The 27,608-nt window shown below is 41.3% G+C and overlaps 1 protein-coding gene across 1 annotated transcript in view; it reads right to left on the bottom strand.

Annotated features, from left to right (window-relative positions):
* Positions 1 to 8,741: 8,741 nt before the first annotated feature.
* KCNH8 (potassium voltage-gated channel subfamily H member 8) overlaps positions 8,742 to 27,608 on the bottom strand; it is a gene marked incomplete at its 5' end in the record, with an annotated part of 235,657 nt that continues 216,790 nt past the window's right edge. The window contains one exon of the mRNA XM_080675534.1: positions 8,742 to 10,005. Within this exon, the coding sequence (XP_080531660.1) occupies positions 9,301 to 10,005 (705 nt within the window). The 3' untranslated portion in view covers positions 8,742 to 9,300. The remainder of the gene's footprint in view (positions 10,006 to 27,608) is intronic.

Here is a 27,608-nt window from a genome sequence, read left to right as displayed (position 1 = left end):
TTGGGCTACCTCTACACTTCTCCACCCTAGTCTGGATCCTAGTTATGGGAACACTTTTTCCAAATTTATTTCTTCTTTGGGGAGTCTCCCTCTACTACAGGGTATTCTTTAGCATTCTTTTTCATCTATTTTTAGAAGCTCATCCTCCATAAATAATAATTTGTTATATTAAGTATTTCCTGCTCAAATGACAGTGTGGTTTCTGTCTTTTGATTGGACCTGATACATACCTCAGGTAGCAGATGCTCCGGGTGCCCTGCCCATAGCTGCTATGCACACACTGATCCTCTCCATGCTCAGGCACCCTTCTGCATGCACCTGTGACTCTATGCTAAGGCTTTGTCTTCGCTTTTGCATGAGGCAGGTCAGGCATAATGTGGAGTTAATAGCTCTGGGAGCATTCCTTAGTCATGGACAGATGAGAATTGGAGAATGAATATGCCAACTTCTTCCTCCTCAGGTGGGGCAACTCATGGTCATGTTCTACCATGTTTCTGACAGATTTTTAGGGCCATTGAGCTCAAAATGCTCACAGTGATTATCTTCTCAGTAATACATATCTTATGGGTTTTATTCTCCTCGCCTTATTTCCTCATCCCCCTACCAGTGTTTCCTAAAGTCATCCACCAAATAAATTATTTCCTTAAAATATTTATCTCAGAATAGGCTTCTAGGGAACTCAAATTAGTACAGCCCATCTCAGAGACAAGGGAACGAAGAGTCTGAGAATTTAATTGTTTTGTTCAAAGTCAAAAAGTCAAATTGTGGAGTTAAAAACTCACTTCATCTCAGCCCAAATCTCATTATTTATGTTTATTTCTGCAAATACGTCTATTAAGATAATTTTAACTACGTATTAGATAAATTCAGACCTTAGTCTAGTCTAAATATACAAACTCTACAATATAGGTGTCCCATATATAAAATAAAATTGGTTTGTTTGAAAGTGAATCTCTATAAAGGTTTGTTGTAGAATTTACATAGGCATCATTAGAATACAAAACGGTTCTGATAACAGAAACTTTCTCTTATCACTTGTGTATGACAGTTTGTCAGTAGGTACCACCTTCCCACAATCATATTATAGGATATTAGTTATTTTCTTTGGATGTGATAAAAATGTCACAAAGTTGCTCCTATGGCTTATATATGCAGTTGTTTCTGTGTTGAAATATAAAGCCCAGATTTTTCAACATAAGAACAATATATGAACTGACACTAGGTTTTTCTTGGGATACATTATCAGGGAGAAACTTTTCTCCTCAGCCATGGTGCACTAATCCTATAATTTTGACTTGCTGTTGTAACCAACACCATTCTTTTCCCAAGCCAGGCCTCATGAAACTGAGATGCACCAATGCTATCTTAGGAATAAAATTTCTCACAAGGGTGTATCATTAGGCTAAACATAGAAATAGAAAAGATGGCAAAGGAGCCTGTCCTAAATAGAAAGTGATGTGTTTATGTATCACTATGGTTTTAAAACATCGAGGACTATTCACACTAGATGGAAGAAGGTTGATGTTAATCATCTTATTAAACATCTACACTAATAAAAGAGTAAGATGCAAATTGACCGTACCTTCACGACACCCACCAGCCAATCAGGAGTGAGTATGCAAATTAACCCAACAAAGATGGCTGGGGGCGGGATGCTTGCATCGTCGCTGTGGTGATGACGCAGGTGTTCTGCACCGCCCCAGCCGCTCTGGGCCTCTGGGCAGCGTGGGAAGGCGGAAAGGCGGCTCCAGCCGGAGTGGAGGCGGTGCTGGCAGCCAGGGAAGGAAGGCCCATTCTTGCATGAATCTTTGTGCATCGGGCCTCTAGTCTAATAATAATAATATTACTATATTAAACTCCTTTCTCTTGAAGACCTACTTCAACCCATGCTGGTTCTTTTGTGCCCAGACTAGGGCAGCCGTGTCAAACGTTGTCAGGCATAGGTATCACCACAGATTACTGGGGCCATCCCCAGAGGTTTTGATGTGTAGGTCTCGGCCCGGGCCTGAGAATTTGAATTTTGGATGAGTTCCTGGTGATGCTGATGCTGCTGGTCAGGGAACCACATTTTGAGAATTGCTGTTCTAGAATTGCAGTGCTTTTTCAACCCTGGGTACCTACTGGAGTCCCTGGGGAGTTTTAAACATCACCGATACTTGTGTCTCACTCAGATAAACGAAATCAGAATCTTTGAGGGCAGGGCCAGGAGTCTGTTTTTTAAAAGATGATTCTCAAGGGTGGCCAGAGTCAAGACCAGTGTTTATCCCAGTGTTTATTAAAAACAAACAAACAAAAAACACCCCAGTACAGTCCTGGCTGGATTGGCTCAGTGGATAGAGTGTTGGCCTGTGGACTGAAGGATTTGGAGTTCTGTTCTGGTCAAGGGTACATGCCTGGGTTGCAGGCTTGATCCGCAGTGCAGGAGGGGCGTGCAGGAGGCAGCTGATTGATGATTTTTTCTCATCATTGATGTTTCTATTGCTCTCTCCCTCTCCCTTCTTCTCTGAAATCAACAAAAATATATTAACAAAACAAATAAATCAAAACCAAACTATAACATGTACATATGAGGATCTTGTTAAATGCAGACTGATTCAGTAGCTCTGGGATGGGATCCAAGATTTTGCATTTTTAGGAAGCTCCCACATGAAGTTGCTGCTGCTGTTCCATGGGCCACACTTTGAGAATCAAGAGTCAGAAAACAAGGGTAGAGTCTCCTTTTCCTGTGGATGTGGTTTTGCTCTAAATTAAACCAGAGCTATATTAAGTGATTCAGGTCTAGGTCTCAGATATCTCGTGGATACCAGAAGCCAGAGATGACAATTTGATTTTGCTCTATGGGTTGCCTGATTAGAGTAGGAGGAGCAATCATGACTCCTTTTGGGTTGTGGGTTACCATGGCAACTTTCAGAAATATGCGTTCAACCTGGGGGCTCCTGGACATCACTGCCAATCATGGCAAGGGACCCGAACGAGACACTCAGAGGCTTAGCCATGTGGCTGCCGCCACGCAGAGGGCTGTGTTCCCTGAGGGATACAGCCCAGTTCAAGCCTCTTCCTCAGCAGCAGTTAACATTGACCCCCAGGCCGAGTTCAGAAATAACTGTTCCTCAGGACAAATAACCCGTAGTGAACAATAAACTGCCAGCTGGAGCTCAGGAGCCTCAGTGATGGTATAAAATTTACTACTAAAAGCAAGAATGCCGAACGGATGGGGCCCTCTCTACCCCAGAGGGAATGCTTAATTGAGCGTGGTCCCCTCGAGTTAGTATACTGGATTCTTACAAAAATGAAAAGCCCAGACGCACTGTTAAGTCTCACTTCCTCCAGTTTTATTCTCTGTTGTACTCAATTATATCACATATGCATATTTTATTTTTATCAAGCCAACTGTAAACAACCTCCACGAAAACCTCAAAACAGCGCCTTAGACCCAGGATTCAATTCCATCCCATTCCCAGCCTCTCATCTCCGCAGGGGAGAAACCTCAGCCAGGAGGAAAGTGTCTGAGAAGGCGTAGTGTTGTCCACCCAGCTGTTTTTGTTTATTTTTTCCTGGAATGTACAGCTTATTTAATTTCCTGGAACAAGAGGTACGATGTGCTGGTCTCTGCCTCCCTGGCTGTCTGCAGGGCGCTGTTAAATGACACAACCCAAGGACACGGATTCTTTGAGGACACACGCTGCAGGGAGTGACATTTCAGCTGCTTCCTCTGGTGGGACCTGTTCTCTGGATGGGAGGGATCCCAAGGGGAAGCTCTGCCGGCATTCCTGTGAAGTAGCAGGCATTTCTTCAGGGCTGCCTCCAGCCAGAGGAGCTGCGGGCGCGAGAGGGCAAAGCCACTCCCCACAGGGAAAGTTCTGAGGCTGTTGGCCCACTAGCTCAGGTCTGTGGCCTGTGGTGGTGGGCGTGGCCCACACTACGTGTGTCATTTCTGAAGGAATAGCAAATTTCCAGAGAAATTTTGCGGATATATATATACATGTTTATGCAGTATATTCACGTTAGTGACGACATTTCCTGGGCCCTTCCGTAAATACAAAGTTTAAAACTTTAATTACCAAAATTCGGATAAAGATGAATCAGAAGCCACATGGGTTGGGGCTAAGATAGCTGGGAGCAGAGACAGCCCATTTTTACCCTAGTGCCTCCTCAAGGACTTTTTTTTTTTTTAAAGGTTAATGTTGACTTGATTCTTAACACGGTGACGAATAGATGGTTGGGGACATAGTATATAAGTAGATTTGGACTTGTGCAGAGAAGATGTCAAAGGGACTCATTTTCCAAAAGTTAGCCTGGGACAGGTAGAGGGGGGGAGAAAGGAGGGAGCAGAGGGAGAGAAGGGCACAGAGAAGCTGGAGGGGAAAGGAGAATGGGGGGAAGGGAGAGCCAGGGAGGAAGTTGGGAAGAGGAGGTGGGGGGAAGGAAGGGAGGAGGACTTAGGAAGGGGGAGGGAGAAAGGGAGATATCAGGAGGAGGGGAAGGAAGCCGGAGAGAGTCTGGGGAGACAAGTGACATTTGCTTAGCATTCATTAGATGCCAGGCAGTGTGCTTTCACATAAATTACTTCATTCAACCTTCACAAAACTCTGCAAGTTAGATACCTTTCAATCTCCAATTTTCAGATGAAGAAATTGAGACTCAGAAGTGTTAACTCGTCTGGGGTCACAGAGCAAAGAAAAATGGTTGGAAACAAACATTCCTAGCTGTCCCTCTAAAACTTCTTCTTTCTCACTATCATGTTTATTTGAAGGATTTGCCTTTGGGTAACCTGAAAGGAGGAGGCAACGGACAGCGTTTTGGAATAGCCTTTAATTGAGGGGCACACGTGCTGAGGTTCTGTCTTCATTGATGACGGCGATCTAGGGTGGGCTATGTTTGGAGTATCATAGAATTCTATAGTAAAGGCATGTCTTAAAAGGATGATCTAACTTACCTACTTCATGAGAAGATTAATGTCATAATCTTGACATTAGCAGTTCTATTCCACACAAGGCCCTTCCACAGCAATTGTCATTTTTCTTTGTACTTTTAAAAAAAAATCTTTATTTTTGAAAGTATTACATATGTCCCCCTTTCTCCCCATTGTCCCCTCCCAGCCCTGGCTTTCAACACAGGCTATAGGGGGGCAATTGTTATTTTTAAACCAAATAGTTGGCTTGCTTCACATCCAGATAGGATTCCTCCCTATCTGTGAAGAACTGATCAGATTATGAGACTTCAGCAGGCACTTTTTTTCCTTCTAGAAAATTTGAATAAAACAAGAAGACAGAGACCTACAATAAACAAGAGGTACTAGTGGAGGGAACATAGTAGGTACTTGACCATTATTAGTGGAAATAATGAATAAATGTTGGAACGTTTCTTGGAGAAAGTGACCGATAATTTTTATGAAAAAATCATTGATGTGTTAGGAACTGTAAAGAAGTAGAATTGCACACAATTGTCAGTTTGAATTGGTTTGATTCTAGTGGGCCCACCTCCCACAGAACCAACTAAGGGATGATTACATTATCGAAGGGATGATGACACCACTTAGGACAGTGTTTCTGGAGTTTGTTTTCTGTAACATTCATATCAGAACCACTTGGGACCCAGCTCACATCATGGAGGTCAGGACCCTGAAATCACTATTTCATTAAGATCCCCTGGAAATACGTTATTCAAACTAGAGCTTGAGACTACTGATACAGGGGTTAATCAGGCCTAACTATTAATATAATTATAGGCCCAGGGCTGTCTTTAATAGAATTTAGATGCTAGTCCATTTATGTATAAATTAGCTAGGACTCAGTCTTGTCCTACTATAGATTGTAGACTAACATTTCCTAATCTTTAGTGTAACTGAGTCACCCCAGGAGTGTAGTACATGGGAGAGACCCAGGCCCCACCCAAAGGGGCTACGTTGTTGCCAGATTTCCCATAGTTTAAACAAGTACCCTGTGTGATTCTGATGCAGGTATTCTGCTAATACCTGATACAAAGCCCTTCTGGAAAACAATATTCCTCTCAAAGAGTTATTCATCTCTGAAAGGATACCTTGTTAGTGATCTTCCCAACTCTCAAGGCAATCAACTCCATTTATAAGTAGCTTTAATTGCCAGAAACTTCTTCCTATGTTGAATTAAAATAAAGTCTTATATACTGTTAGTCTGGTACTCTTAGTTAGAACCACACAGAAGACTCTAGTCCCCAATATTATTTTTAAGAAAATATACTTGACCAAAAAAATACACTAAGTGCTTCTGTTCCCTCTGGGATGACCCGTGCTTGGCTTCTTCAGCTGAGCATGGGTAGATGAGGAAAAGGAAAGCACAGGGCTCCAGAAATGCATCCCTGATCAGAAGACAAGGGCCTTGCATAGCAACATTGGTTAGGAAATCAAACATCTAGAACAACTTGGAATTCTCATTTCCTAGAATAATATCACAACATGCAAAAACAAACAGAAACCCAAAACAGGTCATTCTAAGCTGCCTACGATAAGGGAGAGTCCTGTTTATCAGAATAATGATGAGAGAAAAGACTAAGGAGGAGGAGGCATGGCTGACTCAGATGAGGCAGGAGCCCTCCTGTAAGAAATCTGTGGGAACCCTTACTTCTCCCAGGAGCTCGCTCATTCTCATCCCGTTGCAGATGTACCCAGGGTAGGGAGCTGGTTCTTACACCGCTAACATCAGTTGTGTGGAATAGATACAGTGAAGGTGACTGGCTGGGAAAATGTGGGCATGTTTCTAGGTATCTCACTGGACTCCCCCAAATCCTCAGAGCTGTACTAATTTATCCCATTTGTATGCTTGCTTTAAAAAAAATAGCAAATATTTTATTTGCAGATTTCAGAAGAAATTAATTTCAAAAGTCAGCAAGAATGATGAGGGAGGAGTACCCAGAATGGCCATGTGGGTATTGGGTCTATCATTTAAAACAATGTGATGGGGCAAGTTAAAAAAATCCATGTCCCAATTATTCATTTACAAAATAGAGATGATAATAACAAGTAGCTTTTAGCATTGCTTGATGATTATATGTGGAAACGTGTTAGTTCCTAAACATTTGGTACACTGTCAGTATTCAAAAAACAGAATTTATTAGTAGCATTATATTGTAGTGCTAGTTTTCCATAAGGCTATTTTACCAACCAACACCAGTGAGTTCTTTCTGAATGGTACTTCAAATGATGACATAGGTCAGGGAGCAAAATAGGGAATACAAATGATTTCATTAGACTGTTCCCTTTGCCTCAATTTTCCCATTCACTTAAGTAGGGAGAGATTCAATATGGAAGTGGGAGAGTAGAAGGCATTGATTTTTGAGTGACCTGCCTCATAAACATGTTCTGTTTCCACATTTTCTTAGAGAAGATTTCTTTTCTTTCTGTTATTCTAGCCTATTTTAGGTTATAAGAGTCACACATCAGAAGTCTTGCTTGTTTAGATGTTTTTAATGATACAATTCTCAGATTGTTGATTCTCTGTGGTGGGAAATAAGAACAGGGGGACTCCAGAATGTGAATTCAATAGGTTTTCTAAGAACGTCTGGGATGATTAGGTCCTAAATGTTCTTAAACATAAAATAAAATTTAAAAGAAGGCGTTTAAATCCTTACCAAGCCAGCGTCTGAATTTGAGTGCTGGTTGAAATGTAGGGGAGGTGGTGGTGGTGGTGGTGGCGGGGGTGGGGGGGGGGCGGGGTACGGGAAGCATTATACATTCCAGACCTTCTCCAGCCTCCTTGCTGTGTAATCTCTGGGACTTTTTTTTTTCTCTCTCTATAAAATGAGAAGGAAAACACCTGCTCCACTTCACTTAGAACAGTGGTCGGCAAACTCATTAGTCAACAGAGCCAAATATCAACAGTACAACGATTGAAATTTCTTTTGAGAGCCAAATTTTTTAAGCTAAACTTCTTCTAATGCCACTTCTTCAAAATAGACTCGCCCAGGCCGTGGTATTTTGTGGAAGAGCCACACTCAAGGGGCCAAAGAGCCGCATGTGGCTCGCGAGCCACAGTTTGCCGACCACGGACTTAGAGCATTGTTGAGAGCTTTTAAAAAAAGTGAAGTGCTGATCCCATGCAAGTTGGCATTTCTGTCACAAATCATAAATCTGAAGTCTTGGCTCAATTTTGGAATTTTCACTAGTCTACAACCTCTCCTGAAGGGACAGCACAGGGAGACACCCAAGATTTTCTCCCTCATTTGGAGGCCAAAACGGCTCAACGTAGTTGTGATTTCATATCCCACAGACTACTTTTGGGTTCCTGCACGACGAAGTGTGATGCCTAGAGAAGGGGCCTTTATGCTGGCACCAAGAGCAGCCTCCAGTCAGCAGAGTAGGTGGAGCCCCTACCATGTGCTGGAGCTTGTGTACTTGACACTGAGTCCATGCTTTCATTTCATCTCATCAAGTGCATGGTAGTGATCTCAGAGCAGTGAGCCAGGGAAGGGAGATCTCTAATGAGAAGGTCTGACCTCGCTTTTCTCTCATCATCCAGAAGCGTGAGGATACATTTGTGGCAAACTGCATGCAGATAAAAGGGGGGTGCCTTTTGAAACTACATCCTCTTAATAATAAATAATTTTTGATCTACTATACATAGCAGTAGTGCATTTCTTGTTAAAATGGCAAGCTTTTTTTTTTTTTTTACCAAAATGAAAACATCCATTTCTTTATAAATATTTTAAATAGTTTAAATACATATTTCATACCAAGGATATAAAAATAGGCTCTCTTTTTTTTTTTTGATAAATAAAGACATCATCATTTACATGGCAAATAACGTGCAATAGCTAACCACTGGCCACCAGCTCTACTTGACTGATTGTCTAGGAGATGACATGCAGTGATGTTTGTCCCTTTGCCTTCACAAAAAGAAAAATAGGTCAGCAGGAGCTGCGCACGCTCCAGGCCAACAGTGCTACGGATATTGTTCAAGGATGACAAACAGACACTCGGGAGAAACCTTTGCTGCCCTTCACAAAAGTCACCTGGGACAAAACGAGTCCACACATTCTTTGTCTGGGACTTCTAGCTGCTCAGGGCCTTTGCATTTTCACCAACGTCCGTCAAACAGACCGAAGTTAATACCTGTACAGGAAAAGTGATCCTCTTGTGTGCCTAGGATCTAGAAAGCGTCTGCTGCGGTATGGTGGTGCCTGTGCCTTGCCCTGGCTCCTCGGCTGGCTCTCTCCGGCAGGACTGCCGCTCTGCTCGGTCCTCACGTCTGCCAGAGGCACAAAAGGCAGCCACAGCGGCATGCACTGGTGGGTCTGAAGTTGGCAGCTGCCTCCCGTGCACTAACATCATACGTTGATGGCTTTGTTATCTTTCACGTCGGCTGTGCTTGTGACAACTTGCAATGGGAAGTTCTCCAAGGGTTCAGTAGAGACGGATGCCAGTCCTTCCCGGTCCCAAGACCCGGGCAGGTTTTCCAGACTGAAGGAGCTCACGGCTCCCTGGCCGAAGCTGCCCGCCTCTGACCTGCTTGGGAGAACCAGGTGCAAGGATGTTTCTGAGGAGGAGCAGGCAGAGGATGAGAGAGTCGCTGAAATGGACTGCAGAGGCATCAGCGTCGTATCCGACTGTGGAGAGACGCACCTTAAAAATTGCAAATGACCTTCCTGGACAACCGGGTAGTGGGCGGGTGAAAAATCAAGGTTTGGAGAATGATCGAGTTCACTGCCTGCAGGGTTTGGCTCTGGAGCTCCAGTTCGCTGGGGGCTGGTCTCCACAGAGGAGGGATCCACACTCCAAATGTCAGAGGTGACATTACCGTGACAAAGTTGTGCTTGGGTAGAGGCAGCTCCGCCTGCTTGCAAGTGTAGGCAGGGTTGGTGTGCACTCCAGGTCATCCTGCTCTGGAAGCCGTCCCTGGAGGGATGTGCAGAGGTGGCGTGCAGAGAACAAAACCGTGCCGGCTGCCGGGGTGGCAGAATATTTTCTAGAAGTTGCATCACACTCCTCATGTCTTTACCTAACTGGGAGACCTCCTGAGCCAGTGTTGTTACCTGTTTGGATAAAGCAAAGCAAAGGCAAGAGTCAGAAGTGCATGGTAGTGATTTCAGAGCAGTGAGGCAGGGAAGTGAGATCTCTGCTAAGAAGGGCTGAAAGGCTCGGCCTCCATGCCAGTCAAGTCCAAAGGGTGGAGGGGAAACTGGGAACCTGACCTAAAGCCATCCTCATTCTGAGGGAACTTAGAGAGACATAGTCTGGCATTCTTAATCCATGTTTCTGGGGTCCTTGAAAAACATTTGAAGTGGGGGCCCATCATCTCCTGTATCTCTTATTTAAAAAAAAATGTTTTTATTGATTTCAGGGAGAGGAAAAGAGAGGGAGAGAGAGAGAGAAACATCAATGATTAGAGAGAATGGTCAATTGGCTGCCTCTTGCACGCCCCCTACTGGGAGTTGAGCCTGCAACCTGGGCATGTGCCCTGACCAGGAATCGAACCGTGACCTCCTGGTTCATGGGTCGACGCTCCATCACTGAGCCTCACCAGCTGCACCTTATCTCTTAGATACTGATAGTATCTTGTACCTTCTCTGAGTTACTGGGTGCACAGAGGTTCACACAAATTACCTCAGACACCTCACAACATGTTGAATGAGGGGGCATTGCATGTAAAGCACTCTGCACACCACCTTCCAGAGAGACAGGCAGTGAATGAGAGCGCTCACTTGGGTCCTTTCTGGTCAAGATCTATGCTCATGATAGATCCAGTGACAAACTGCCTTCAGTGACGATGTGGGTGGTGAGCAAGAACCCACACCAGATGTGCGATGGAGGGAGTCTGTGGAAAAAGGGAATGCTGCAAAATGAGAGAGAGAAAGAAAAAGACCTTCAAGGTAGGTGAGTACAGATAACCACTGTGGGGAACCTGTGTGTGCTGGGATCCATCGGTGAGCCCGGGACCTCGTGAAATTACAACCCAAATTGTATGGTATGGGCTTAAATTCACTTTTCCAGGTTAGACATCCAGCTTTTATGAAGAGTTTAAAAGGACACATGACCTTTAAACACTTAAGAACCACTGAAGAGTCTTCATTATTCATTTTACACTTAAAAGCAATAATAAAATTCACTGTTATTTTTCTAACAACAACATGACTTTTTTTTAAGCATGAAGACCTCCAGAAGTTTGAATTGGACTTAAATTCAGCTTTTCTGGAGAGTTTATATTCCACAATGTGGAGGACCTGTATTTCAGAAAGCAGGGCATGGATATATATTTTCTAGTCTGTGGTTAGATTCATAACATTAACACCTTTTATAAAGTATTTTCTCTCTGACTTGATTTTACTATCACGAACCACAAAACTCCAATATAAGCAACTGAACCCATTGGATAAATACCATCGGAAAATAAAAAAAATGAGCAGTTCAATTTCAATGATGCCAAAACCAAGATTGTTTTGGGCAGACTTTTTAACTAGACATTCCTAGTTTATCCAGTAACTTAATTCAGTCCACTTCCTCTGAATGAATTCCGAAACTAATTCTCCCTGGCAGGCCCATCAGGAGGTAGTGCCTCTCAAAGCAGGCATTTAAAAAAGGCCAGAAGGAGGTTCTTCCATGGTTCAGGCAACCCACTGGCAACACCTGCCTTGAAATTGCCAGGCCAAAACTATTTCTGCATGGAACTCAAGGGACCCAATGGAATACTTGTCCAGGCTTTTCAGCGGATCTAAAACTTCTGGCAACAAAAAGACACCTCTGAGCCTCACAGTTAAGAAATGAGACAGTGAGTGTGAGAACAATTCTATGTGTTTTGAAATGTCCACTGCAGGTGGTCAACTTCATACCTGGCCAAATCTCAATCCTAAAGTGTGTGGACCAGGCTTAAATCAGTGTCTGGATCTCAGCACTGTTGCTCCCTTGGGTTCTATCCTGAAGTGATTAGCTCTTCTATCAACATTTCAGAGGAAAAGACTGACACTCAATGAGATGTTGGAAGGGACATAATAACCATCCTTTCCTGTAGGCTAAGTTTAATTCCTGTACCACATTCACTGGGGCTGTATAAGCTCAGACCCCAATAAAAATCAACCTTTTGATCAGCCTTTTATGTAGATTGAATAAAGACAGTCTGTGAAGAACAATTTGCATTTTAGATACATCAATGATTATGTTGTTTAATAAATGTTTGAGTAAATTTATAATACAACGTGCTTTCAGGTACATATTCCCTATCGGATCTACAAACAGTAGATAGGGGTACATTATTATTATCCCACTTGTGAGATGGGGACACTAAGACCCAGAGGTTAAATGTCCTTTTTTAAGGCCCTTTTTTGCTTGAGTGACAGTCTTTGGTTTAGAATTAATTCCATGTAAGTTTGGTGCTCTTTCTGTTATAGTACACTAGAGGCCTGGTGCACGAAATTCGTGCATGGGAGGGGGTGTGTGTCCCTCAGCCCAGCCTGCACCCTCTTCAATCTGGGACCCTTCGAGGGATGTCCGACTGCCCTCTCTTGCCAGCCTGGTCACCTCTAACTGCCCTCCCTTGCCAGCCTACTCACCCCCAACTGCCCTCCCCTGCAGGCCTGGTCCCCCCCAACTGTCCTCCCCTGCAGGCCTGATTGCCCACAACTACCTTCCCCTGCAGGCCTGGTCCTTCCCAACTGCCCTCCCCTGCAGGCCTGATCGCCCCCAACTGCCCTCCCCTGCAGGCCTGATCGCCTCCAACTGCCCTCCTCAGCCGGCCATCTTGTGGTGGCCATCTTGTGCCCACATGGGGGCGGCCATCTTATGTGTTGGGAGTGATGGTCAATTTGCATATTACCTCTATTATATAGGATTATACGTGGAAAAAGACAATGTGGTCAGAATTTATGAAGAGCATAGATGATACAAAAAGTACCCCCATGTGTAAAAGCTGCCTGAAATGGTAATTCAACATCAAGTAAGTAGATAGTGTCATCTCTAAAAACCCTAGGCATCTGAACAGTAAAACCTCTTCACAGCCAATTATATGAATGCAACAACAACAAAAGGGGTTTGTAATAAAGAAAAATCTTAAACCAAACAATAGATTAACAAACATTTTTCCTTTTTTTTTTTTTTTTTTTTTAAAAAAAAAACACATGCTTTTATTGATGTTGAGAGAGAGAAGAAGGGCAAGGAATAGAGAGAAACATCGATGAGAGAGAAACATTATATATTAGCTGCCTCCTGTACATCTCCTACTGGTGATTAAGCCTGCAACCTGGGCATGTACCCTGACTGGGAATCAAACTGGTGACTCCTTGGTTCATAGGTTGATGCTCAACCACTGAGCCACAATGACTGGGCCAGATATATTTTTGATGAACTATATTTCAAGCATCTAAAATGCCCAGATATTTCCCTATGGTTGATATACCTTTGCATGGCCATGTTCTTGACATCTAACTTTTACTGTGCCTTTGCCACAACTTTGAGGCCATGAACTTTGAATGGGAATCCAGAGTCTTAACTGGCTCCCGGAATGTAAATAAGCATTAACATTTTCAGAAAACAAAATTGCTATTTTAGCTCGAACTGAAAGAAGCCAAGAACCCAAGGAAACGGAGCTTTCTTTAGCTCTAGAGGGTAACGATCATTTATGTTGGTGAAGATTCCTTTGTCACTGGGGACCCACCCCTGCCCTCATTAAAGTTACATGAGGAAATGAATCCCTGTTAGCTAAGGGTTCTCTCCCTTCCCAGGACAAAGCCAGCTGTCACAGGAGAGATGGCATCTCCTGGAGGTGGAGACTCCAGTGGCACTCAAGGTGACAACATACTGCCACCGAAATTGCTGTGAAGTTTCACTGTACTTTTGTTTACTGCTTCCTGCCAGGCTTGCTAACAAAATTCATTCTGAAACAGGAAAGACCTTGGTCGTAATCAAATATAGAAAACCAAGAAGGCAGCATCTCTACTTTGTATGTGTGCTGGGGAGGCTCACTGCTTTTTCACAGCACAGTCAGAAGATATACATTTGCTAAAAAAGGTTGTTGAGGATACTTTGTGAACAAGGCTCCATCCACTCAAGGAGAAATGTCTTCATAATACAACTTAAAGCCATAGTACTGCAGTTAGTTCAATAAAAACAAAAACAGCCCAGCTGGTATAGCTCAGTGGTTGAATGTCGACCTATGAACCAGGAAGTCAAGGTTCAATTCCTGGTCAGGGCATGTGCCTGGTTGTGGGCTCGATCCCCAGTGTGGGGTGTGTAGGAGGCAGCCAATCAATGATTCTCTCATCATTGATGTTTCTATCTCCCTCGCCCTCTTCCTTTCTCTCTAAAACCAGTAAAAATATATTTAAAACACACACACACACAAACATCATTCAGATCAAATGAACCAAAGTTTTCCCACTTAACAGCTCCTTAAATCTATAAATGTTTTCTGTCACTCATATTAGAAAATACAATTTTTTTTTTATAAGGCCCTTCACAAGCCCCACCTCATTTTTTAGGGGCCCCATTTCCTACATTTTCCCATCAGAATGACTACAGTGGGAGTCTCAGCTCCCTGTTCTTGTATGTGCTGTTCTCTCTGACTGGGTGCTTTCGGCCCCTTTCTGTTGGGTAAGTTTTTTCTCTCTCTCCAAACTTTTTTTTAAAAAATATATCTTTATTGATTTCAGAGAAGATGGGAGAGGGAAAGAGAGATAGAAACATCAATAATGAGAGAGAACCATTTATTGGCTGCCCCCTGCATGTCCCCCACTGGGGATCAAGTCCACAACGCAGGCATGTGCCCTTGACCGGAATCGAACATGGGACCCTTCAGTCCACAGGCTGATGCTCTATCCATTGAGCCAAACCAGTTTGGGCTCTCTCTCCACACTTTTAATCCCTCATCTTCTCTGCAGAGCTTTTTCCTGGCAGTTCATTGATACAGAGCAGTTTGAGCATCATATAGGACTATGTGTTCCTACTGAGGCTATGAGTTTTTTGAGGATAAATTGTTACTTATCTCAGGATCTCCTGGATGCTGAGCAATGCCTCGTCATGCACTCAGTAACTCTCAAATGCATAAATTAATGCTATTTCTGCCACTTTGAATGCCTAGTCCTCATATGGCCTTTGATTTTGTTCTTAGTTTATCTCATGATTTTACCATAAATATCCTAGGGGAAAGCTGACTACTACAAAATTATATTGGGAGATCTGTCATTGACCCTTTCTTCCAAGTAAATATATTAAGAGTATGTATTATGATTATTAAGTTTTTTTAATATAAATTTCCTAACCCAAATCCTTGAGTATCCTCTAGATTTTAGGAGCAGGTGGCATTCCCACTGTTAAGAATCCCTTTTATTGTGTTTCTTTCATAATTGTGGAAATAGATCTCCTTTGACTAAGACTTCTGCTAGACTTCATTTATCTTACTGCTTTGACACTTTGTCCCAGCATAAACTTGATTTTCATGGGTAGTTTAAATTCCCTGGAATTTCCCCCCTATTAATTGACTCTTAATATCTCATGACTACAATATGAGTATCAAGCAACAAATTCAATTAATTGTCAGAATTGTTTTACCAGTTCCAAATTTGGCATACCTTTTACATCCTTGTTTGCTGTCCTGAATGGCTATGTAGGTCTTCCGATTATTTATAAAGATAATAGATAAAGAAACCAGCACATAACACACTGTTCTCATACTTGTGTATTAAGTTGCATTTTTTTAAAATCTATTTTTTCCTCTTTCTCTTCTCTTCCTCCTTCTCATTCTTCTGTGGATAAGAATCCATCAGTCTGGAACTGTTGGCCAAACCAGTTCACCATCACCATCTGCATAGCCAAGTGTTCACATCCAAGATTTCTCTATCCCTTCCAATGTCCCAACTGTTAGAAGTGACGAAAACTCCATCTGTGCTTCCAAGAGGTTCAGTTTCCTATCCAACACTTTGGAGTACCTGAGGGTTCTTGTCTGTTCTCCCAGCATCATGCACTTAACCATACAAATCGTTAGGCATGTAGCAGGTTTTCAGGCAGTGCACTTGCTCTTATTGACCACCACCTCCTGTCATGGCTAGAAGCACCCATGTGACCACAGACTTACCAATTGTCCCTAATAACTCACACACCGATTGTTCCCTGCCTCTAAGAAGGGAATCACTAAACTGCCCGCAGGTTCCTCAGAACTTCCATTGGCTTAGAAAGAGTCATTGTTGCTACGGTTCCAGAGTATCTGGTTTTCTCCTCTTGTGTTTAATTTGCTCCATTGATGTGATTTACTTCTCACCCTCCTCGGAGTCATATTGCCACAAGGGCTTTGTTGAGAATGAAATAACATAATGGATGATAAAGGGTAGTCCCCATATAACCGGTATTATGTCAGAATTCCAGGTGTCTTAATTTGATAAGGTAACACAGGTGCTAAGCTTAGTTGAAAGCTTTGTCCTGGTAGGAAATGCTAACTTAGGAAAAATTTAGATAGAAGAAAATAAAAGGCAGTTATCGGTACAACTCTTCTTTAGCCTCAGCACGGAGAGGTAAACCCATCCCTGTTAACACTTTTTAACATAAATATGTTAGAAGAAACAGTCGCCGAGTTTTAGCATTGCCTTGCATGGATCTTTGAAGTAGTAAATACAGGGTGTCCCCCCAAAATGTATACATACCTATAACAGCTGATAGCTCAATTTTGAAAATGTATATTAATAAACACTTTATAATTATTCAAAATGTGTGCATACATTTTTTTGGGACACCCTATAGTATTAGCAATAACCAGAGCCTTTGAAAAATGTGATGAAGATCTTGTATTTACAATCCAAGGTTTGAGTAATTGCAGTCAGATGAACTGAGAATTCTAGATAAAGGACATGTGAGCCAAAATACAACAATGTGCAGTTTGGTGTTGATTAGAATTGAATGAGGATCAATGTGGATCTGGGCTGGGGCAGGTATGACTGGTCTTCATTGTTCTTCATAAATAGCCCAAGGCTCTGCACAAATCCTGCCATTTATATATCTTTGTTAACACGTGAATAATTTAATGAATAGTAACTTGCCTGGTTAATTTAATAGTATGAGTTCCTGTTATTTTCATTTGGAGTTAACTTTTGCCAGTCTCCCCTAAATAGCACTGTAAGACGCAGGTAATTTCATATGAGCTCGGTGTCTTATGGGAGTCCCTACCACTTCAAACGGGGAGAGATTGGAAAACATTATGTTAGTACATGGTGTAAAGAACCCATCTGCGGTGCTGGTGACCTATTGTCCCAATAACACTGCACTGCCAGCTTTTAGGAGGGAGATTGTGTGCATTAGGCACAAACACCAATTCGCTGTTCTGTTTGGATTGTGCCTTTTGGAAATAGGAGTGTGAGTTTCATAAAGAAGACCAGAATGTGTCTTTGACAGTACCTTTCATTTCACATAGAAAATAGCTTCCTTTCATGTTATATTATTCATGTTTTACACTTCTCAGTCTTGCCTATTGGTATGGTATGAATCATGAACTCTGAGTATAACTGGAACTTGTGTTGATAGGGAAGAGAATGTGATTTCCATTTTTGTGCATTCAGCGAGCAGATGGGGAATGCATCTGTTAATATAATCTTCTTAGCTTGAAGAGTTCTTGACCCGTCACTCAGTTTTTGCCAAACATGTACACATTTTTCTGCTAGACACAATTTTCCTAAATTCAGGGGTGCTAATTACACCAACTCTCTCTCCCTGCCATGAACACATATACATTTTCACAAGGTAATTAAATGGTGTTTCATTCAATCCTTTGTTATGTTGCTTATTTATCATAGGATTCAGACAAGTTCAATCAAACTCCATAAGCAGGCAAAACAAAAAGGATGATCGGCATAATTTCATCCTTGTGTCTTTTGCTTCACAAAGCATTCAAACACAAGTGACAGTCTTCTTATCTGTCAGCTAAAATAATAATTATAGTCGGCGCTTGCATAAATTTTATCCAGATGAGGGATGTCAATCCCATTACTAACGAAAGTTGTAAATCTTGTCTACAGCTGGAGAGACGAGAATGTTGGGAGGTGAAGCGGCTTATCTAAGGTCACACAGGAATAGTATACCCAGGGTTTTACTTTTGCAGGTGCATCTGATGCCTCTTAAATTATAACAAGAGAAGAATTACAAGTCTAGCATTACCAATACAAAATGACCAATTAGAGTCTTGAAAGTGATTACTCCAGTGTTTTCACTGAATTTCTGCAAGCCCAGGCCTTTGGACACACAACTTTATTACTTGAGCTGTACTATGGCAATCCATTATTTATCAACTCTTTGATTGCTTTTCTCATCTATTTTCCTGCTTCCTGTGATAAAGTTTGATTAGTATCCAAATTGCTGTCTGGCTAAGGGATCCTCACTGCTATCAGTGAGCACCAAACAAAGTCCATCTCCTCTTGAATACCAACTGTGTAGGACAGTGCTTGTAAAGATTTAGTGTATATAGGGATCACCTGGGGATCTTGACACATATATATTCAGATTCAGTAGGTGTGGGGTGGAGCCTGGGATTTTGCATTTCTAACAAGTTCCCAGTAGGTGCCAATGCTGCCGGTCTGCACTCAACGGGGTCACGTGATTAGTTCCTATTCTTATGGATCTAGTCCATTTGGTTAAGACTTCCTGTACTGACCTTACAGTAAGAGTTTCAAGTTTAGTGTAACCAGCTTTTTTCAAGTCCTTTGGCAAGTCTATAGTTGAATTTTCCCATCTGTTTTGATTTTCTTTAATTTCTTTCAGCAATATTTGTGTAGTTTCAGTGTACAAGTCTTGCGCCTCCTTGGTTAAATTTATTCCTAAGCATTTTATTCTTTTTGATTCTATTGTAAATGGAATTGTTTTCTTAATTTGTCTTTCATTGTTAGCGTTTAGAAATACAACTGATTTTCTATATTGATTTTGTATCCTGCAACTTTACAGAATTAATTCTGAGGTTTTGCTTTTTTTCTTTTCTTATGTAGAGTCTTGAGGATTTATGGTGTTTGTGATTGTCAAAGCTGCTGTCTTCGTTCTTGATGGCTCTCAGTATTTGAGGGTGTGCCGACACCCATCTTTGTCCAAAAAGGTAGGATCTCAGCAAGTACCTACATGTAAGCTTGAGCAGGTGGGAAAGTATGCAGTCAAACCCTACCAAGAAGAAAATGGGAGTTAGGCATTTTTGCCTGCTCCTTCTGTGCTGAGCCTGGGTATACAGCCACAGGGGTGCTAACTGCACCCATTTAAAAACCACTTATTTTTTGCTATAGTCCTGTGAACCTGTAAGCCCCTTTGGCTTTTAAAGCTAGGTATTTTGGGGGCCCACCCCTCAGTTAGGAGCCTCAAAAATTGGGGGCACTCTACATGTGGTCCATATCCTTCACTCTAAGGAAGAAGCTGGGCGTTGGGGGTTCCTCCTGATTGTATGGCAATGTGCCAGGGGTGGGGTTTATGGCAAGAGTTTGTCTCGGCCTTTCCTGTTTCCATGTGGTTATTTTCTCATTTGCCTAATGTGCAGGCATCACTCGGCTAGTTTCTGTATTTCAGAGGGAATTGCTCTGTGTATAGGTGCACACTCAGTATGTCCATCAGAGGAGGGAAATCCAGGAGCTTCCTCAGTTGCCATCTTGGAGCATTTGTTATCTGTTTTATGTATTTTAATCCACTGTATTTATTATCCTTACTGAATCTCAAATTATCCCAAGTTTGGCCAATGGAAGACTCTCCATATTGACTCCTGAGTTCTTTTGACATCATCCTAGTGTGTTTGATAGCTTTATTGCTATCTGGTATACCAAGGTGTTCACAGAACTCATCATGTATATTTCAGACCTCATAAGTGGCTGTCACTTATCCAAGAAGCTCTGGTATATTTTAGTGGGAAATTGTATTTCAAGACCATAATATAGGCATAGAGATAGAGATATTTATGGTTATTGGACCGGTCATTTGTTTTTTTTTCTTTTCTTTTGAGAGATTCTCTTATTTATTTATTTACTTATTTATTATCAGTGAAACCCTCATGAGAGCTACAAATCTGCCTATGCATAGAGGCTTGAGAACTGGAAAATCACCAAAAAGCATCCTACAAATCATAAATTAGTTTGATATATTCCAATTTAGAAACCCGTGTCCACAAAATATAGCATTTAACATCAATAATGGATATGTATTAAAATGAAAAAAGCAGGACGGTTTTCCAGCAATTAAATTGATTTTGTTTTTCTATGTCAAAAAGTGAACGTATAGCCTTTGTTTATATTTTGCTTTTGAGAATTGATGGTCAAGATCTATGTATGATCATGATGAGGAAGAAAAGAGACTGTATATTCAGATCTTAATATGGTCTGGCAATTCTATTAGTGTGTTTCAGTTGAACTATTTGTCAAGAAAATGTACAGTGATAACACTAATCAGAGAACCAAGGAATGAACTTTACCATAAGCTGTTACTTATGTAGATTTCCTTATGTGAAGTGATAGAGCCCTGGTATTTCATAGCTATTTAGAAAAGTAGTAAAGCAACTCTTAATTAAAGAAAAACCTGTTATTACTATTTAATTTCTTTGACTCAAGGCGGCTTCATTGATCTGCTCTAGTGATACAAATATAAAACGTATTTACTACTTTCTTAAGTATAATCTTGACAACAGATTCTCACTCTCTGTTTTTGAGCAGAAGGCTTTTCATTATCTGTATCTGTTTGCTTGGATATTGTATGATACATTTAACTGGGGATATTTTGGCATACAACTTGGAGCAAAATGAAAAGAGATTGTTTCCCTGTTAATTTTTGAATGCTGCTGTATCTGTTACTAGTGTTTGCCAATTTCCAGTTTTTCATTTCTTCTGGGGTCACAGAAGATTATACTTTTCTTGATTCTTGAAATTAATTGTACCCATGAAATTAGTTCTGGTTATGTGTATATCTTTTGAGCCAAATGATTGCCAACATAGCCAATCAGTAACAGTTTGGGTGGTGGTGGCCCCTTGTGCTGACCCGTGCTAGGCATTTTGCTTGAACAGAAATAAATGCTAAGAGGGGGGATCCAAAATGGTGGCATAGGTAAACACCTAAACTGCTGCCTTGCACAACAATTTCAAAACTACAAATAAAAGACAGAACGTCTATCACCCAGAACCACGGGAAAGCTGGCAGAGTGGAAGTTCTACAACTAGAAGGAAAGAGAAAAGAGCATTGAAACGTGCACAAGCGCTGAAAAGCTGAGGTACGGGGGCGCGCTAATCGGGCTGGAGACGAGCAACTGGGAGCGCTGCTTTTTTCAACCCGAAGGGAGACAAGCTCCCAATTACTCCAAACTCTAGTTTCTGGGGAGACGCGGGGGACCCAAACTCCTACAGGGAGAAGCTGGACTGTCTGCCGTGGGGTCGGAAAGTGAGGGTGGCTTGCTTGCAGGGCTGCGCACAGGAATAATTATTTACTGTGCTGGGGCACTGGACGCGGGGACCTGGTCAGAGACTCAGAGCTGGCTAATTGGCAGCCATCGCTGTTTGCCACGCCCTAGCCTAGTGACACCCTGAGACCCCGCCCTGCACGATCTACAAACCCACCCAAGCTCCAAGCAGCGGCTTTAGTATATGAATGACCTGCCCTATCGCAGCTTAACCTAGCAAACTTGCAGCCCGGGTCAGACAGCTCCAAAACCTCCAAACCCCAAGCAAAGAGGAGAAAACTGTAGATCTCGCTGTAGCGCCTGCTGGGTGGCCTCAGACAGTAGCTGACCTGCACCCCATTGGAGATCCAGAAGCCAGTGTACCTAGTGGTCAGTGTGAGACACCAGATTTCAACTCCTCACATCCATAAGTGACACATTTAAGAGGCAGACTCAGTGAGCACCAAAGCCTCACTGAAACAAGTCCTGCACCATAAGTGTGTCTCCAGCGCAGCAGTTCTTCCATTATAGACACAGCGGGTCCTCACAGCCAATTGGCCTGGAGGTCAATTCCTCCCAGTGTACCAACAGCAATCAAGGCTTAACTACACCAAGACTTTACACTCAGCCGACAAAGGGGTGTACCAAAGGCGTCCACCTCAGGTGATTGGAGAGGCTGAGCTACTGGCCCCTATAGGTCACCTACCACATAAAGCCACTCCATCAACACAAGGAAGCAGCAAAATGCGGAGACAAAGAAACATGTCACGAATGAAAGAAATGGAGGAAAGCAAACTACTGGATGACATAGAGTTCAGAACCACATTTATAAGGTTACTCAAGAATCTTCTAAAAACCGCTGAGGAACTTAGTGGACCTTTAAGGATCTTAATGAGAATGCCAAAAACATGGAAAAGGACCAGTCAGAAATTAAGCATACACTGTCTGAAATAAAGAATATACAGAAACTCAACTGTAGATCAATGTACCCCAAGAATCAAACCAAAGATCTGAAATATGAGAAAACAAAAAACACCCAACCAGAAAAACAAAAAGAAAAAAGAATCCAAAAATATGAAGATAGTGTAAGGAGCCTCTGGGACAACTTCAAGCGTACCAACATTCGAATTTTTGGGGTGCCAGAAGAAGAGAGAGAGCAAAATATTGAAAATCTATTAGAAGAAATAATGACAGAAAACTTTCCCTACCTGGTGAAAGAAATAGACTTACAAGTTCAGGAAGCTCACAGAACCCCATACAAGAGGAATCTAAAGAGGACCACACCAAGACACATCATAATTAAAATGCCAAGGGCAAAAGACAAAGAGAGAATATTAAAAGCAGCAAGAGAAAAACGGTTAGTTACCTACAAGGGAGCACCCATACGACTGTCAGCTGATTTCTTGGCAGAAACTATGCAGGCCAGAAGGGAGTGGCAAGAAATATTCAAAGTGATGAACAGCAAGAACCTACAACCAAGATTACTCTACCCAGCAAAGCTATCATTCAGAGTTGAAGGTCTGATAAAGAGCTTCACAGACAAGAAAAAGCTAAAGGAGTTCATCACCACCAAACCAGGATTACATGAAATGCTGAAGGGTATTCTTTAAAAAGAGGAAGAAGAAGAAAAAGGTAAAGATAAAAATTATGAATAACAAAATGACATCAAATACATACCTACCAACAAGTGAATCTAAAAATCAAGTGAATAAAAAATCTGAAGAACAGAATGGACTGGTGAATATAATAGAATCAGGGACATAGAAAGGGAGTGGACTGACAATTCTCAGGGGGAAGGGGGTGTGAGGGGTGCGGGAAGAGATTGGACAAAAATCTTACACCTATGGATGAAGACAGTGGTGGGGGGTAAGGGCATGGGGTGGGGTGGGGAATCAGGTGGAGGGGAGCTATGGGGGGGAAAAAAAGAGGAACACCTGTAATAATCTGAACAATAAAGATTTATTTAAAAAAAAAAGAAATAAATGCTAAGCAATGGGATTCAGAGTTTGTTACATCAGTATAATTTATCCTATGACAGTGCCTATCTGAAAGGTGGGACTCTTTAATATTTCATAAACATTCACTAGACTTTTTTGAGGAGGTTGAAAATGAGGAAGGAAAAGTTAAAAGATGTTGATGGTACAAAACAAAATTTGAAATTTGGCTTGTAGTCTTAGTGACGATATAAAATGATCATTTAAAGCCTTAGAAAATGATTGATGAGTGGCATAGCTATTTTTAAAGGGCATGATCAAATTATGAAGTGTAGTGCAAACACAGTCATCTCTGAAAAACAGATGCTTTTCTATTGGTCTCAATAGCAACAAGAGTTTGGCCTTTAAAACACCAGAGGCCAAGTTGGTAAGAATAGATTTTTCATATCTCTTAACAATGTGCTCATGTGTCATATGAAACAAAGGGCTTCAGATCACTTAATGAGACTTTCAGCAAAGTAATGGGTGTCAAAATAGAATAGGGCTCTTCCAAATTTTGGTTCTCATCACACAAACATATAACTTACAATATACGAAGGTGTAAAAGGTAAGACTGAAATAACTTTCTGAATTCTGGAGTTTGAAAAAAATGTTTTATTTTGTCCCACAAAAAGAACCATGACATCTTTGCCACAGAGGAATTATTTCTTAAAAAAATTAAGTCAAATCTGGAAAGGATTATTTCTACCAAAGCAGTTTGAACATTGTAACAGGCCAGTTAACCTGGAAAGAAAGCCACTGGACTGACAAACTGAAGGCATTTGATGGATGTGATGGTTAATTGTATTTGCCAGTTTGTCAGCTTGACTGGGTCATGGGGTGACTAGACATTATTCTGGGTGAGGCTGTTTCTGGATGAGGTTAACATTTGAATCCGTACACTGAATAAAGCAGTTCCCTCTGTAATGCGGGCGGGCTCATCCAATCAATGGAAGGCCTGAATAGAACGAAAAGGCTGACGGAATTCCTCCTGCCTGGTTGTTAAGCTGGGACATGGTCTCCAGCTTTCTGATCCAGACTGAAGCACCAGCTGTTCTTTGGTTTGGAGCCTACTGACTTTTGGACTGGAATTCTACTACTGGCTCTCCTGGTTCTCAGACTTGTGGATTTGAACTGGAACTACACCACTGTTTCTCCTGAGTTTCCAGCTTGCCAAATGCAGATCTTGCAACTCCTCAGCCTCCATAATTGTTTGAGCCAATTCCTTGTACTTGAAGTAAACTTTAAGCAGTTGTAAAAGCAAAAATCAAGAATTTTGTGAGAATATCAAGAAGGTACCTGAAATAAGAAAGTGAATAAATTCCTGACATATAAACGGGAAAAACCAAGCAGTGATTCAGAGTAGCATAAACCAAAAAAGGAAGATAAGGATTTATCTTCTGAAAGATGTCCAGTCCTTTCCATATTGTCCCATACTATGCTAATGGTAAACAAAATGTTAATAGCTGTTTTGTCATTAAAGTGATCCATAGGAAAATGCATTTAGCTCGGGCCAGTGTGGCTCAGCAATTGAGTGTTGATCTATGAATCAGGAAGCCACGGTTCAATTCTCAGTCAGGGCACATGCCCAGATTGCAAGCTGAGTCCCCAGTAGGGGGCATGCAGGAGGCAGCCGATTAATGATTCTCTCTCATCATTGATGTTTCTCTCTCTCTCTCAATCCCTTTCCCTTCCTCTCTGAAGTCAATAAAAACATAAAAAAAGAAAGAAAAGAAAATGCATTTAGTCAATGCAGGCTAAAAATAAGTTAATTTAAAATATATGGAGTTGTAAAGGGTAAGACTGAAATAACTTTCTGAATTTGGTAGTAAGTTCTCGTAACAATCCTCCATTACAGATTTTATTATTAGCATTTCATAGAGGAGGAATCTTGGGAAAGGTGAACACTTTGCTGAAGTCACAGGGACCTAAGTATCTGTCTGTTCCCAAAGCTTATTCTCTTCCTCTACTGGTGTGTTTTATTTATGCCTTGTGCCTGCTGTAGCAGAGCATGCAGGTTTCCTTGGCATGCTTTGCCACAGCGTCTGTCTGGATCAGCCAGGTTTCGGAAGTGAGAAAGCACTCTAACCCTTCCCTACAAACCCTTTCAGAAATGGAGCATTTGACCTACACAGCCCATGGCCCCCACAGTGATGTTTTGTTGTTATTCTTAAACAACTCTCTAAGAATTGCACTATTTTTTTTTCTCTGCTGTAAAATAATGGTAATGTTTTCAAAAGTGTTCTAATATTAGCAGCTGCCCTACATCTTTTAAACTGTCTTCACTGTTCTGAGAAAGTAGGTTATTACCAAGAGTATTTCTTTTCTGATTTTTGTTCAGTGTTTAACCAGCCGATTTTGAAATCTACATGTCGGTGAACAATTGTGTTACATCTTAGCTGTTTAGCAAATGTCAAAGTGAGGTTTCTGCAATGCTCTCAGCTGTACACAATGCTCAGCATGCCTCACAGATATTGGGGATTGACCTTTTGGCTGCAGTTATTGTCATGCAGTACATCCCACATGTATTATCATTTCTTCTCTTGCTTACTCCTAAAAGAATAGAATAAACAAAGAACAGAGCAATTAAATGATTACACATGTGTGCAGTAGACAACAGGTGAAATGGAAAAATTAGGCTTGGACTTTTTTGCTATGTAAACAACATTACTTTGTAAGAGATAGGAAGAAAAAACAAGTAGGAAGTTTTAATAAGGAGAATAATTTTACAAAGGGAAGGCAATTTGTATTTTTATTCTGCCTGTCTTAATGGGTTTTAATGCACTACCCAAAGGGTCAAGACTGTGTATAAATTAAATTATGTGTAAAGGATAAGATTTTTTTAACTTAAGTTTCAGCCATGATGAAATCAAATATTTTGCTATAAAGAAAAACTAATCCTCTAGGGAAGGAAAATTGGATCATTGGTATTTTATCTTGCTCTTTTTATTTCAATATATGACAAGATAAAAAGATTTATTCCATCTCATTGGAAAAGCAATCATGAATACAGAATCACATTGGGGAAATATTTTGTTTTTCAAGTAGTTTTCTGTTTTAACACACCTACCACTGGCTCACATTATCAAAGGAAAATCATGTAGCACTTAGATTTACAGCTGTAATTGGGAAAATTACCTACATTCCAACAAGTGAAGATATAAATCCTCCCTCCCTCCCCTCCAGAATAATCACTAAGTCTAATACTTGAGCTAAGATTTGGGTCATTCAGTTCTTAAAACCATCAAATGATTTCAAATGTGAGGGCAAAGAATTCAAATGGTATTAATGGGTGGTTTTAGTCAAGAACAATATCTGAAAAGAAATTGTTGTATAGAAGGTTAATGACCAATTTTTCCAACAGGGTGTTTAGTTTGTTTAGTTTTGGGTTCTTTTGGGGGTGCGTTTTTAGCCAGAGGTTTTTTTGGGTGAGTCAGTGTTTGGCCAAGCCCTTGTGATTGAAAAATTTTCATTCTAGTTAGTTTTTCTGGCCTGTTTTGTTAATCTGCCCTTGGGTCATCTAACTTCTTGTTAGTGACAGTCTCACTTACAGGGAATATAGGTTCAGAAGGGGAGATGGCAGTAAAACATAAACTTTTACTAAGGTGAAGAAATACAGGTTTAAGAAAAACCTTTGAACTTTATGACAAGCTACCCAGCCTTCCATTATTACAGATAATTGGAAAATGATTATAATGACGTGAATTTAATTTCTCTCAAATCTCATCAATCTCATCAATTGGTTACATTTTCTGCTAAAATTTCATCAGGTAATAAAAAACTTGAGTCCTTGAAAGGGATTCTGTTATACTGTCTGTGCCTGCCCACATGTCCTTACCCTAGGTCCACCCTGAAGGTCACCATATATTCCTGTCTGAGGAGTCTTTCCGGTGTTCTCTGCAGTTAGGCCTGGAGAGTTAATCCCCCAGGAACCACCCTCAACTCCACTTTTCCTTGCCTCATGGTGGTACACTTTTGAGTTGTCCTACAATCTTTCAGTGGTTCTTAGCAGGATTGAGCCCCAGTTGCCCACAGAATTATCTCATTAACGCACCCTTATATTTTTGCTTTCATTTCTTTTCTGCCTTGCTTCTCTACTTCATCTTACTTCCTGAATTATGTCCCAAATAAACTATTTGCAACCAAATCATTATCTCAAAATCTGTTTTTTCCCCTTCTCTGAATTTTATTATACTGGGGAATGGGTGACAGAAATTAAGACAGTAAGTCAGAAATTACCTTCTCTATTTATACAGAAAGTAGATAAATGGTTTTCTAGAGCTGGATGTAGGAACAGGATTAATTATAA

The sequence above is a fragment of the Plecotus auritus genome (assembly GCF_963455305.1).
Source record: "Plecotus auritus genome assembly, chromosome: 6".
NCBI classification, from domain to species: Eukaryota; Metazoa; Chordata; class Mammalia; order Chiroptera; family Vespertilionidae; genus Plecotus; species Plecotus auritus.
This window is presented reverse-complemented; position numbering and strand designations above follow the sequence as displayed.